Below are 15,887 nucleotides of genomic sequence, written 5' to 3'. Positions count from 1 at the left end.
CATAAGTTCAGTTTGAAGTATTGAAGTCTTATGATCTCAGCAACAAACTTTGTTAGCAAAAGTTTATATTTTAATTGTCATCACACTGCTCTAATTTAAAACCAGATAGAATGGTTGAAGCCCTGCCTCGTGGTCTGGTATATCTTTTTGCTTTTCAAGGTAACTTTTGCGACTAAAAATTAAGATAATTGCTGTGGGAAATTATTTCCCCAAATTATAATTCAATGATGAAATAACAGGACACCACTAAACCTGAAAAATCACATTTGACAGAAATAACTTCCTCTAAAGATGCAACGCCTTCATTTGGAGAAGTAAAGAGAGAGGAGACTTATCAGACTGTTTGTCACTATTATTCCAGAGTACTGCTGAAATATTTCTTCCCATTTTATTAAAATTTTTACTGTTTTTTCTCTGATTTCTATTTGCACCATCGCTTCCAAAGCTGATGCACAGTGGCGGTCACTTCCTCTGCAATCTTGACTTCAAGAAAAAACACCAAGCTAACCAAACATAGAAAACATGAGAAACATAGTGAGAATCCTAGCAGCATTATAGATCTATTTCTGAAAAATTAAAAAGATACAACTTAAGACATAGGTTCTTACTCACAACTCTGTATATTCCAATTGTCTTTATACTTGCTTATTGTTACATTGTGGAAATACGCAGCAGACTGTGACTGCTACACTGTGTAAGGGCAGATATGATTTGGTTCTGATTGCCCTATAGAACTCTTATGAAAAGGCAGCTATAGAACCACTTTCTATAAGCCCTAATTTTCTTATAAATACTTCTCTGCTACACAAGAAAACTAAAAATCTTACTCAAGTTCTTCTTGAGCCCTATCGGTACCAGTACATAAGTGAAAGGCATTATTAGCGTTTCACAGACATGCTGAAATGACAGGCAGAGGTAAATGAAAAACAGGAAGGTCAACTTCAGATTTGCTGCATACTCCTATGCTTTCAAGAGTAGCAGAATTGATGGGAGACGACCCTGTGATCCAAGACCAAGGAAATGAATTATGAAATAGCACCAAGACTTTCCCTACCTTTCCTTGCTCAAACAACAGCTCCTGACCTTTTTCACCTCCTAGTATTTACAAAATAGCGCCCTTCCTCAAAAGAGCTAAGATGCAGAATGAAAGTTATGACACAGATTAGTCTGCATCATGGACTTTTTCTGGTGCTGTTCTCACTTTCAGGGGTTAAACAGGCTTCTTCAAGGCCATCTAACAAATCCAAGAGAGCCATTTTGTCAGGAAGCATGGGCAGGCACCTGAATCTTTCTAATGTCTTGGTTACTGGAACATCACCAAAAAAAGTGAGTTTAAAATGCTGAAGTTAAGTATGTAAACATTAAAATCCAACATTAAAATAAATTTTGGCTGTTTGCTATGCTGTACAAAATAGTGCTTAATTTTCCCCTAACAGATTCAGCTTTTCCCATTTCCTTTGGGTATGCATACTGCAGAGGCTGATCTTAGTTTATTCTGCTCTTGCTAGATAAGATAGCAACTCAGAATTAACAATAAATGTTAGGAAAGTGATCATTGATGTCTTCTCAGTACAAATATGAAGATCTACCAGAATGAGTTCTCTTATCTTCTTGTGAAATACACCAGAAAGAGAGTACAGGAAAATCCTCCTGAAATTATTTTGGCAGTAACTGAGCAGAATATTTATGATCACTGCAAGTCAGTTCTTAACAGCAGTAGGCATGAAGCTTTCAATGGCCTAAAACAACACCCACAGAGTACAGGAGACAGGACATACCATGTCCATATTCCCACCAGCCAAAACTCTATCAATAGAAATATTAAATCAAAGGCACTTTAGGTAAAAAGACAATCACAAATCTCAAGCAATAGACTTAACGATGGCAATAGTCAGAGAAAAAGGTTCTGATATAGTCTGATGAGGAGAAACATAGTCCTACAACTTTCAAAAAGAAAAAAAAAAGAGTCAAGAAGATTGACAAACATAACTGTACATTGAGCACAAGGGCTTATCCATTCGTGCAAAACAGTTTCCTGGGCCACAACTTAAAAAAATATATCAGTACTGGCTTGGTCTTCAATTTACCATGAATTATACACAAATTTGCATAAGCAGGGCAACAAGGTACATTAGCTTTGAATTGCACAAAGAACAATGACAGATTAAACATGCGCTTGCTTTTGTCATTTCCAGGAAAAGAACTTCATGGCCTTCTAATTGAAGGGAAACTCAACAACTGCATCCAGGGTTAATTAGATTAGGAGACCTGGCATCAGAAAGCAACCTTCACTTGTGTGTATTTAAAAATTCTTAACCTGCTCATAACTTTACTCTTAACTTTATCCTAATTTTTTTTTTTACTTTCTTGACACAAATCACTTTTAATTTCCCTGCTAGCATGGATTACTAAATTAACCAGTGAATCCTAAGAAAGAGTAAGTTACTGAAAAAATTACTGAAGACCAGGCAGATGTATCTTTTATTCCAAGGTCTTCCCAGAGAATGCACGTTATCTGAAGCCTAAAAGATCTGAGGGATCAACGTGAAGATCAACCATACTTTATCCAGTTATATCATTAAGTAAGACTTTCCTTCAACGTGCACTTAAAAAGACACCCAAAAAAATTACCATAATTTAGCATTCAGACTTTACAAAGGCCAAGTGGCACTGCTCAACTTCTAGTTCACTTCTGCCTACGCAGATACGTACCAAAATTTTTTAACACTAAAATTTCTTTGTAATTGGTACTAATACCTTTTATGTTGAAAAGAAACTCTTTCAAAGCATGGAGTGGAATAAACAGTGAGTACCAAAAACTTAGAAGAACAAAGAAAATATATCTAAACTTTGGCAGGAGGAATAAACAAAGGATTTTAATGAGACCAGGGCACTTTGTCTCTTGAGGGACGTACCTCTGCAGCTCACAGAGCCCCCTTACTTCTTCTTAAGTTAAAAATAAAATCAATTACACCAATGGCCTAAACAGACAACTGGTCTTTTGGTTAAAACTGTTCATGGGCACATAGAGACTAGCATACAGCATCAAACTTATATCTTTTCTTCACTTTAATGTCAACTTCACAAACCTCAAGAAAATAAGACGGAAAAAAATTAGTTCAACTTATATAAAAGTTGCACATTTGTTTCTAATGTATATGGGCACTTTCTTTTTCATGCTATCACAGACTTAACAGCTCTACACTTCTTTAGACCTGTTTTTACTCTGTCTTTGATCTGTGTCAATTCTAAATTGACCTGAAAAGGAAAGAGTAGGATAGCACCTGAGAAGAGGGTGGTGAGCAGCACATCCAGCACCTGCACAAAGAGGACTATTCAACTCACACATATATAGGTGTGTGACCTCTCCTGGGAACTGAATGAAAGCAGCACACCTACTTTCAAAGTAGAATCTGTTCATAAAAAAAAGTGTCAAGATTGAAAATGTAGGAAAGACTATAAATTTCAGAAAGCTAAAAATTCTCTTTCTAGTCCCTATCACCCCTTGTGCAGCTAAGATACTGTTCGAAAGGTGAAATTTTGCACAACAGAAAAATTAGGAAGACTGCTATTTCAGGACTTAAGTCTCATCTCTGCTCTATGGGGTTTCCTAGACTACTTAATCCAGCATCCTTTCTCCAAAATTTTATCCACAAAAATAGAAACATCCTTTAGAAAACTTTTCTTTAAGAAAAAAATCTGCTTTAAGATTACTAAACTGCTCTAGAAGTCTGCTGTGTAACAGTTCATTAACTGCCACTGGATTTTATCTTACTATTATTTAATGGCAGAGGTTACTATTCTTATAAATGTGAGGCCCTGAAATTAGGAGGTCTTTAAAATGGCTATGATTCTATCAAACATCAGAATCTCTTCTTTTTTCTCACTTGTTGGAAAACAAATTTTCAATATATTTCAAAATGCTCAAAAAGTTAATTCTGACGCAGTATAAGTAGTTGTAATTCTATGTCTACATTTTGTTTAAAAAGCCATCATCTTAGGTCTGATTCCAGTCAGTAGAGTCACTCACAGTTTTGCAGTCAACATGGTAGGTACAGAATTTATTCAATGTCTTAAAGTAGTTCACATGGTTCTGTCTGCTATTATGAAAAGAACCATTTTTTGTATACAAAAAATTGAATTCTTTATCCTGCATCCATTAAATGTCTCAAAGGATTCCAGGCCACCTCCTCACACATGTAAGTAAAAGCTGAAGGATAAAAAGCAAGGACTGATTTTATCTCAAGGTTATGGAAACATCATTAAACCACAAAACCATGCTGTCAAAAATTTATCTTGACATTAGAAAATGTCTCAGTGGAGTTAAAGCTTTAACACGTAATTAGCTGCAGATAATTCTGTTTAATACTGAGGATCAGAATTTTAAAACAGTCACAGCCTTGATAAATGGCATGTTAAATAAACTGAAGCTTCCGAAAAGTGATCAGATAACAAGAATGAGAAAATCCAACTCCAGCTCAAAGGACAGTTGATACAAAAGCAAATTGTCAAGTAAAGACAGGGCAACACTGTCAGAAAGAAAGGTACGTTACCCTTCCGAAACACCTCCCCATCGAGTACAGCTTTCTTCTCCCCCCCCCTCCCCCCCCCAAAAAAAGGTCTCATGCAAACTAAAAAAACCCTGGGTGAAATTCTTTTCCCATGGAAAGAAATGGCCAAATTTTCTTTGATTTTCAGTGGGCAGTTTCTACAAGTTTGTACTCAGGGGGGCTCTCTGCCTACTAAACATCATAAGCAAGTGAATAAAACTATAATTAATTCTCACAAAGACAAGAGCAGTGGCCAGTAGGGAAGGAAGACTGTTTAAAAGAGCTTCCGAGAAGCTCTTTTGACCTAAATTAGGTTGGAGATTTTCCAAGAAGTATCTGGAATTTAGTCATCTCACTGCAGGACCATTTTTCTCTTTTGTCTGGCAGTCTGCTTATTTTCCTTCTTGAGGATTCAGCATCAAACAGAATTTAAAAAAAAATGACCTTTGACTGGATCTTTTTGTGGAATGCAATGAAAGAACTGATCCAAAAAAGTTCAATGTTCGAATAAGCACCTACTGAACTTGAAAGGAATGTTGGAAGAGGTTGAGAAAACAAGATTACATCTTGAAGTCATGTATCTGTAGTATTTCTTTATTCTATGACCACACAGAGAAGTCATCACAGCTGGTCTTTTTTAGTTATACTAGAGAGAAGAGACCACAAAAGTCTTATCAGAGATTTTACAGTTCCAAAGCCTTAAATTTTACCTGCTGAGAATAAGCATCTTTATTCAGCTTAAGAAAAAAAAACATCCTATGAGAATGTCAGAAAATGCCCACTCCTCCCTCACTAGGGATAGGGGGAAATTAAATTCGTGTTTTAATATAATATCACACTTCATAGAACACTCATCTAGCAACCAAATTGGGAAGGCTGTAAAATGCCACATGGAAAATTAGAGTGGCAACAAAATCTTCCAAAAAGCACTGTGCTTGTCTGAACTCTGAATGAGATACTAATTTCTCCCACATGGGTATATATTGTCAACTGCTCCTTTCTCCCAACCAACTCACCTGTTCAGTCAGATCCTTCTACCAACATAAGACCGTAAAACAGTTGGAGGGGAGCTAAGCAGTACATAAAGTTTTTATTTATGAGTCTTTTTGAATGCTTCTCAGACTGTGTGGTTTTTCAGGTAAGCTTGCAACTTTACATTACAGCAGACTAATCACCAATAAAAAAATAAAATATCCAAAAAACCCCACCGTTGATTATATTTTTCTTACTTTTTCTGTCTATAGCAAAAAAAAAACAACCCACACACAAAAAAAACATATCCCATAACTGTGCAAAAAGGTTTTTAAACATGTAAAAATATATAGCACTTCTATTTCATTTTTTTGAAAGAGCTTTTTTCTATTATTTATGTCAGAAGAAAAAATGTAATAGTCTGGCTTATTTAATTAAAAAAAACACTTATTAAAGCAAGTATAACATGCATAACTTAAATCCTATGGTAGAATTTATCAACCCATTAGAAATGAAAAAATTAAATGGAGTTAAAACTGAGTATTCTCCATAAAAAGTATTTCGGGGGCATTGCTCAGATTTAGCATTCTGAATTGAAAGCAATAAAATACATACAGAAAACGCAACAATATTTATTTTGCAACATAACATTCTACATTTTCAAATGTAAATTTCAAATACTTTACATGCAGTCTTCTAAAATAGATAATCCACAACATCCCTGCAGAAAGCAGTTTGTGGGATACAAAACCTGTCAAAAACACCTGTTAGCATATACTGCTAAATGACAAAATAGGATGGAAGTATATCTGCAAATACAAGATATTTCACCTTGCAGAAAAATTCCAGGCTGAAGAGTGATGTTATATACTCTTTATTACTGTGAAAAAATTACTTTGGTTGATTGACTCAGTTTTATTTAAACTTGCTTGGGTTTTTATGCAACCTTTCTTTTTTTCCCCCAAGAGCTTTAACACAGTAATTTTGAAAAAGGAAAAGAAATAATATCCTCTGGCTATTGCTTTAATTTTGAAGTGTTACAATTATATAAAGTTATACTTTTGCTTAAATACTAACTGAATAAAAAAATAGTTTGATTTCACTTTGTCATCTATCACATTCTGGATGTATCTACTAAACTCCCACTCGAAAATAAATCAAGAACACGAGGAAAGCATAATTTATGAGTTGTCAAGCAACCTGATTTTAACACTTACTTTTGTGAAGATCTGAAAAAAGTCAATTGCAGGTGGCAACTGAGACTCATCCTGGATCTCAGTTTTCAAATACAGTCGCAATGTCTCTGCAAGGTGCCTGAGGCCATCTTTCATCTCTTCACTTAACCGTTCAATATCTTGAGGAAAAAGGAAAAAAGTATACCATGTCATAAACAGAACACCAACATTTTGAAAATGTCCAATAGCAGCCATACAGTCCAGACATTTCCAGTCCCAAAATTAATCTTGACAGAGGGCAATTTTGACAGAGGACAGACATTTCTCATTTTTTGTGACAGTTACCTATCAACACACAGCAGTTTATCATTGCTACTGCCAAACCATGTGAATATGATGGCGAGTTAAAGTTCAAAAGCTGATAAATAAAGCAGATGTGTAAGCAGATGTAAGACACAAAAAATCAGGCATCTGGGTTTGTAACATTAGCCACACTAAAAACGTGCTTGAAACTTTATGCAGCAGTACTTATTTTGTTCTGTATTCTCCACAGATGTGTCAGAAACACTTTATGCTAGCAGATGGAACAGAAAAGTATTTTAGAGACAAAAGGAGTTTTGTACACTGCAGCTGGTTGTGAAGGTCCAAAACTAATCGATGCCAGTTTTGGGGTGCAAACCAGAATCTTTTATTGAATACGCAATTCACAATACAAGGGACCGGCGGGCGGGACCTGTTAATGAGGAGGACGAGTTATGCTAAGCAGGGGACGGATTATGCTAACTAGGGGATTACACAATTCTCGATTACAGTTACACAAAATGGTTAATATTTTCCTGTAGTGAGGAATCACATGGCGGGGAGAGAACAAAGGGCTTTCTACACATCTGACAACATCACCAAAAAGTCTTTCCATATCTCGCTGAAGGAGACAGGACAATCCTCATAGCTAAATGTTAACAGGTCTTTTGAGGAGGCACTTGTCTCTCAAAGCAAAGACCTTCCCTCAGCTCCCATTGACCATGGCTTTTGTTTAATCCTCTCAGTTCTCCTGCTGATAGCTAAGTTTCAGATTCCAACAGCTGGTAAACAATGAATATGGAAGAATATTAAGTAAATATCACTTTATTATAAAGCACCACTATTTATGTTTTACAGATAGAAATCCTGAAGCAGAAAAATACACAGTGCCTCATTTTCTACTGAAGTGATTATGCATGCATCATGCATCTGATAACATGGAAAGTGAAACTCTGCTGCTGCCCTAGTAGGTTCACCACCTGATTACCCGCTTCACATTTTCTTTCTCCTGCCAGATAGTACAATATAAATTAGATCTAAATGGAGAATGAGAATGTGAACAGATTCAAGCACCAGTCTACAACAAAAGACAGAGATTTATTATGCACTATGAATCAATTTTATCTCTGCATACTAGTGAATTGTTATTTTATTATAAATATGTATCCTTAAGGGAATTGAAATAACCTTTTACCAAGAAAGGTTCTTTCATGTACTTTAGATCCAAACTTATGGGTCTCCTGGAAGGACAATTCAAGATCTATGTTCACCTGTAAAGCTAACTCCTTAGTCACTTACTTAAAAAGATGATTCAATTAAAGTAGAGGTCACCGGGTTTATTCAACAGGAGTCTGGTGTATATACTTGGGCTCCCATAGTCTCTCCGATCTGCCATCCCTCTGCTTGAAGGTATTTTATCAGTTGCAGATTGGTTATCAGAGTTTCCATTTCACACACAAGTGAGCTGCTTTAACAGTCTCCTGTGAATTACTATTGTGAGAGCACTAAATGCTGGCTTACTAAATTGGCAAGTGCCAATGGTTAGCTACCAGCCAGGAGTCTTCCAGTGGAACCACCTACAATTTCATTCTAGTCTGGTATGGGTATACTTATTTGCAAACTCTTCAGTTCTGTTTAGATTTTCTCTGGAGTCGCTGAGGGTCACTCTGCTTAGCTGAACGATTCAATCCTACCAGTACACTGTGGTAAGGCAAATGTACCCCTTTTCATGCTGCGTATCTTCTCTCTAGTGTTTTCATTTCAGTGTAAAGTAACACTTTCCAAGACCTGCTCCCATTCCAATGGTCAGTCACCAATGCTGACATGCTACCTACAAGCCATATCTGGGATGACTCTGCAATGTGCTGAACGAGCAGTGACTACAGAGAAATCTTAAGGGAGGTATGTCTCTTACTAGGGTTAGGGAAGGAGGGACACGCTCTCCCAGAGCAATCGTATTCAACTCCTCACAAAGGTCAAACCAGCTAATACTAAGAATGCTGAGATATGCCCTTCCACACCTGGCAAAAAGATGATTTAACCAAATTATCTGCCTTTTTACAGCTGCCCATATATCTGGACCTTAACAGTGTGGACATTGCAAGCATGAATGAATGGAAATATTAGAAATTCAGACATCTATACTCTTAGCAATGTACAGAAAATCTCTGGTATAGAAAAGTATAGTATCTATGAGGACTGTGTCTTCAAGAAAAGCAAGAAATTTTTAGATGACTGAAAAATCAAGTTTAAAAAATATAAAAGAAAAATCATAAGTATATACTTGCATTTCTTATATAATATTCATTTGAAACCAAAAATGCTTTTTTTCTTCAAATGTAATAATTCAAGATAACATGTGATTCACATTAAACTACCTGACACACACTGCAAAATATAACAAAGAGAGGAAGGCATGGTTTGTTTCACTATTAGTAAATAAAACACCTCTAGAATGAAGAGGAGGAATTGAATAAGCAGCATGTTATAAATGGACTCTGCAGCTTAGGGCAGATGTGAACATGAATACCAAAACCAACTGGAACTTCAGGGAGAACTGACAAAGATGGGAGCAGAATGCAATTATCCACATTGGAATCTGTCCAGGACATCAGAGCTAATGATCCAGCAAAAAGTCCCCTGGGATCCTTAATGGTAAATGATCAAGACCTGGTTTTCACAGCACACAAGAAGACAAGGCCAAAAGTAAAATGACATGAAATTTGTGAATCTTTTTATTTTTTAAGAAACTTTTTTCAATTGTTTAAGAACCCTAGTTTGGGAGGCAAAATGCTACAAAAGGGCAGTGGAAAGTTTTCTAAATGAGGCATGGGGATTTAATTATGCAACTCTGATACTGATACAAGTAAAGTAGCGGAATATCTACCCATAGTACAGCACACAAACTCTTTTCTGCAAACTGAATCTTGGTATGTAAAAACAAAGATAATTTCTCAATTACTGTAACATATATGGAGCCTGTAGGTAAGGAAAGAATAGTCTTCAAATAGGTGAGAACTAGCAAAAGTATCAATGCACACAGATACCCCTCCTATTTAATCTATTTCAGGGTATGCAATGAATTTGAAGGAACTACGGAGATGGGAACAAAACTTTATAAAGGGCTTCATGCCTCCATATAATTTGTGGGGGTTTTATGTATTACATATTTCATCAGATAATTATTCAACAAGTATATAAGACTTTATATGCTTCTGTTCCATTTATATGTCTCACACCCTAAAAATCAACCCACAGTATAAAGTAATGTTAAAAAGTAATGGTGTAAAGCAGACTGAGACAGCACAGTGACAATAATAATTTGCAAATATTTTGGACTTCCAGTTGAGATGGGGGGGAGAAAAGGAAAAATAAAGGAGTATCAATTAGAATTCTGTTACATTTTGATTAGTGTTGAAATACTATCTTCTGTTACAAAGATTCTTCCTAAGAATTTTTTGCTTCAGAAGATTACAGCCTGTATTTTAGTTCATGTGATTCCTTTCAAAGAAATCTTTTCCCCTATATACTTAGGCTTCTAAAGAAAATGCATTTTTGGCTACAGATTCCACTACATAAGGAATTAAAAGAAGTCTTTATCAACACCATCCACCAATTGTGCAGCAAATGGAAAAAGTGTTATGAAATAACAGCAGCTTTTCAAGGATACAGAGACAGCAAAAAGCATCACAGCTACTACAAGTTGTCACACCAGCCCAAAACACTTTTGGACTATTTTAACTGTAAAAACATAGAGACCATCTTTTCACTCTAAAAAAGAATCCAGGAAAACAACAGAAATAAAGAACCAGCCAAAATCTTTACCTAAGCTTATACATAGGCCATTTGTACTGTACTCTGTTAAGTCTCAACTTCAGTTAATGTCTAGGAGTCCTGAACACTTTGTCCTGTGAAGTTAAGTAGATTACACAGGAATTGTTATTAAAATTCCTAGAGTAAATACAGATGGAACACTCTCATCTGCCTCCTCCTAAACTAACTGGCTATGGACCTGTTATTTCTCTATGGGTGAGAGGATAATCATTCCATCTGTATCACAGGCCATATCAGGATTTCCTTTAGAATGAGAATTTTAGTAGAAGCTTCTAGTCATTCTAGATTTTTGTACCATTTCTCTCTGGACAATTTATCACACTATTTCCCTTGTCTCCAGTCAAATCAAGGAAAGTGGAGATCATCTTCTGAAGGCTACTGTGAAACCTCAGTCATCAGTTACACAAAGATCTTTGCCTACGCTAGAGACAACTGCTATACAAGTGATGAATATTTAATTTTTAGAGGGAAACTCTTCCCTCCAGCTCCTCCTGGGCCACTCTGCAAGCAGACACTGGTACAGTAAAGATTTTTTCCCTGGACCCCAGCAGTACCATGAAGCATAAAAGTCCAAAAGTCTTCATCACTTTAACTTCATTTGAAGCATCTGTTCTCCATAAACCCTTGTTACACGATTTGAGATTAACCACTGCAGAAAACCATGATGTCTGAAATATTTGAAATTTAATCCATTTTAATTTGCTGCCTCAAGGTCTTTTGCCCTTGTAGTTTGGAAGAAGGCAGCAGAATATCAGGAGGTAAAGAAGTAAAATGTAACACTCTGTATTGCAATTTTTATGTTTATGTGGGTTTTATTTCTAACTAACTTTACCAATAGATCAAGCTGGTTTATAGCCAAAACTTTGGAAAATACTAAAAACACACTGAGGTAATCAAAATATTCACATTACAGAAAATCCCTCCAAACAGATGCAAGAATGAATCAAGGATGTATTTCTTCCTTTCTAAGTCTTTAACCTTTAAGACGCCACAAAATCTGGAAAAAATATTTTCTATATCAACTTCAGCTCTGCTGAGAGATTGTAATGAGCATTCTTTTCTACTCAAGCAGTTGAAACTTGTGAAACTACAAAAGTAATACCAGAAAAATTGAATCTGTTTTTCTCCATTGAAAAATCCATTGAAAATTTCACATTTCTTTCCTTTTTCTGTAAATTCTTTTGAAGCTTTATGCAATAGTACATAAGTATTAAAAAAGTAAACCTCAATGTAAAAATATATGTATTTTTGTGTATGTATGTAAAAATACTGTATGTAGTATATAGTAAGGCACACACCAGTTAAATTAAAAATTGAACAGGTAAGATGTATACTATAAAACGAGAAAAAAATATTAAAGCAAAAAATAAGGTGGAAGTTTTGCTTGAAGAAGGCACACGTGTTTTTACCTTGATCTTAGAAAAAACCTGTTCTTCCCCACAGATGTTTTTGCAAGTTTTGTCTTTGATTCTGTTATTCTACAGAGCAAACCTTCAGAAGGCAAGTTGCAAGAAAATCACATGGCCATTCTGTAAAGCAGACCTTGGAAGTATTTCCTGAAATGTGGCTGGCAATTACTTACTTGACTGAAGATCAGCAACAGAGTAGAGCTTCTCAGAAAGGCATACTGATTGTCTGAGCTGTAGAGAAAACCAGATAATCAACACTTACATACCATGCTTTATCTTGAAAACACTCTAAAAGATTGATTATTCCATGTGATATACCCATAAGATAATTAGGTAAGGTTAACGGCATCAACATAAATGCAGTACTTTGCATAAACTATCCTAAAAAAAAATAATTTTTTTGTTGTTATAACTTCTACTAATTTTAATTTTTTTCAGCACTTTGATAGCTGACCTTTAGTAATTTACTCTGGCCCTTCACAGTATAATTGAAAGCAATTTATGAGGTTTACAGTTTCAGATTTCATGTGACTATAATTAATGCACAGTATTACTAGGTACATATTTGCCCTTTAAAAACCATCATGCACAAACTCTTGCCAACAATGTCTGATGTGCAATCATATTTTATCACCTCAGACCACAACAAATGCACACATTTTTATCCAAGACAGAGAGCATCATGGAAGGCTTAGCAAAAAAATGAGCAAATCCCTTTTGATTTACAATCCCACACAGTCATAAGCCGCTTAACCTAACAGAAAATTTAGTCCACATAAAGTAATCAAACTGTGGGAATGTCAGACACCCAGGACTTCGAAGAGACTTTAGGAGAAAAAAAAAGTCATTCAGATTAAGAGAACCCAAGACAGAAAGCATGGCCTTATGACCTCTAAAGAAAGGGCTAACAGTGCTTCTGTCCTTACCACTCATTCAAATAAAGTTGAATGAGGTTCCCTATGAAGTTAATAGAAAAGCACCAATAACTCCACTAGTGTTGAAGGAAAAACAAAGTCTCCCTATGCCTTCCTTACAGGTAGAAATAAGTTTGGAATGCTACCACATAGTCATAGGAAAAGAAAATCAATAAACAGCTCCCTTGAGCTTAATTATGTCCATTTTGGTATCTCTTGATCCTTTCAGCATTTCTGCAAACAAGTCAGTAATCTTCTAAAGCAATATGTAGTCCAACTTTCTTCAGCAATCTCAGTCACTTCAGCCTTCTAGTTCTTAATCACATTAAAAATGTAGAGTGAGAAAGTATTTATCTGAATCTGCTGCACTAAATTGATCTAAAAGAATTCACTTACTAGTTTAAAAACAATTCTTCCAGCAAGTCTGACAGAGTCTGGAGGAAAATTCGGCTTGATGCTCTTAAGACATCTGCATTCCTGCTTGTGGTCCAGCCAAGCTTCTTTCTATTAGGATTTTTTTTAAAATGATAACAAAAAAATTAAAAATGCATGTTATTATACATAACATTGTATCCTATATATATATATATACATATATTTTTATTCATATAGTTATTTACAGTTATAGATGCACACAAAAATGCTCAAAGCTGAAAGTCAGCTCCAAAGGACCATGAAGGGAACCTTCCCCAGGTACTGATGTACAGTGACCCTGGCAGTCTCCAACACAGCAACCTTGGATGCCAACTGCAAAATAAACAGCAGCACAGTCCAAGAATGTAGCCAAAACATGACTCTTGTGGAAAACAACATTCTGGGTTAACCAAGCCCATCATGCCATTTCCTCCTCAAACACTGTAACTGATACTGTGGACACTGGAGCTACAGCAGTGCAGGTTCAAGAAACAAGAGTATCATCATTAGGCTACCTCTGAATTCAAGAAAATCTAATAAAAAAACAAACAGAAGTTCCTTGTCCACTTCCTTGCCAATACAAACCTTACTTAGTCTGCTTCATACTGCTGTCTGACAACTTTGTACTATATACAAACATTGTGTCTGATGCCACTAGTGCACAAAAGGAGCAAGTAAAGATAGTATGAAAACTGCACAGACATCTAGAAGAAACACCTCCCTTTTTTGCCCCATGTTCCTGCTACCACGAATAATTTTCTTTACCTTTATGCACCATGCTATAAATGGCATCACCAGCTTAGTTTGCATTGATATCACCATTCCAGCTAGCTTAAATTGTTATTCAAAAAAAAAAAGTGGGCTCTGACTCCCATTTTGTTGTCTCAAGAAGCAGTAACACTATGCTGCTGCATACTTCACAAGATGGGAGAGAACTAGAAAGGATGCTAACCAACATCCACAGTACTCTAGGCCTGTGTTCCCTCAGCAATAAAGACTGCAAAAACTTGTGAGAATATTCACTTCACTAAATGCAGCTGTTTTAAAGCAGCAGTTTTATGCACTTTCAATGCAGAAAAAATTGTTCCCAAAGATCCCTGAGCTAATGAGGCATTCATGCCCACAACTGGGAGGACTGATGACGATATTTTTACAGTTCAGACCAGGAGTACGCACTGAAATGAAAACAGAAGATGGAACCAAAAATATTTTATTTGCATACGCTACCCCAACCTGCAGTTTTTGTTTCATGGGCCACTTTAATTAAAGTAGCACACAGAGACTAACATTTCCATAGCAGAGAAGAAACAAGATAGAGGAAAGCTGCTATGTATTGAAATATGTCTTTTTTCTCCCCTCATTCATTGTTTCCTCCAGATCAGTGTAGAAGAGCAACAAGAATGAGTCATCAGCTAAAGAAACATCCTCGAAGAGGCAATTTCTGATCATCTTTTTTCCTTGCCTTCCCTCTTTACGTGCCAGAAATTCTGTTTATAATTTACAAAAACACCATCTCATTAACATACTACATACTTACACAATTTATTTGCATATTCACAATTTATGTTTGAAGCCACACAGCTGCTTTAAGTAGTTTTAAGAGCAAATTGAAAGAACGGGGCACAACAAAAATTTGCTACAATGACAAGAACTCAGAAGAACCAAGGGCTTCTGAAGGTGTCATTTTTTCACAGATATGCAGTAAGGGGGGAAAAAAATGAACTCAGAAAAACAGCTTCCATCAGGTAACTGCCATGGAGAAAATGATAAAAAGTCTAATATAAAGAAATTACACATTCAGCAATTAAAAAATAGGAAAAAAAAAAGAAGGAAATGGCAGAGGTATGTGCAAGGGTACATCACATCTGTGGATGCTGACATCCTAGTTATAAAGACTCCAAAGGCAATCACACAATTTTCTTCTTAAGCTGCATATAAGTGGGAGAATTGTTTCAGGTAACTAGGTTTTCTCACCAGTAGCATTTATTCTATTTCATTCCAGATTTTTTTTCCCCCCTGTGGTTTACACATAATAAATAAATTGGACTTTTTATTTCTTTCAGATACATATGAGATTTGTGATTTCCTTTCCTTTACCCATAACTCTACAAGGGGAAAAAGTGACCCAAGAAGGCATTAATCCAAATACAGTTAGTGTCACATGCTGTCTGACAAATAAAAGTTAAGTATTTAGTGCTGAATAGAATTATCCTTGTCTAGAAGAAACAAGGTCATGCTTGTAAATGTCCAGACATCATTCTGTGTAATATAATTACACTGGCATTTTTATCCCACTTAAACTAAAAACGTTCTATGGAG

General features: G+C 35.8%; 1 protein-coding gene across 1 annotated transcript in view; it reads right to left on the bottom strand.

Annotated features, from left to right (window-relative positions):
- Positions 1 to 15,887, bottom strand: part of SMYD3 (SET and MYND domain containing 3) — a 105,637-nt gene that overhangs the window by 32,233 nt on the left and 57,517 nt on the right. Inside the window, exons 3-5 of the mRNA XM_027899162.1 lie at positions 13,551 to 13,658; positions 12,414 to 12,471; positions 6,740 to 6,876 (exon numbers count right to left, since the gene is read on the bottom strand). Coding sequence (XP_027754963.1) covers positions 6,740 to 6,876; positions 12,414 to 12,471; positions 13,551 to 13,658 — 303 coding nt within the window. The remainder of the gene's footprint in view (positions 1 to 6,739; positions 6,877 to 12,413; positions 12,472 to 13,550; positions 13,659 to 15,887) is intronic.

This window comes from Empidonax traillii, unplaced genomic scaffold (genome assembly GCF_003031625.1).
Source record: "Empidonax traillii isolate 1590-97213 ecotype Southwest subspecies unplaced genomic scaffold, ASM303162v1 scaffold648:size464035, whole genome shotgun sequence".
Classification (NCBI taxonomy): Eukaryota; Metazoa; Chordata; class Aves; order Passeriformes; family Tyrannidae; genus Empidonax; species Empidonax traillii.
This window is presented reverse-complemented; position numbering and strand designations above follow the sequence as displayed.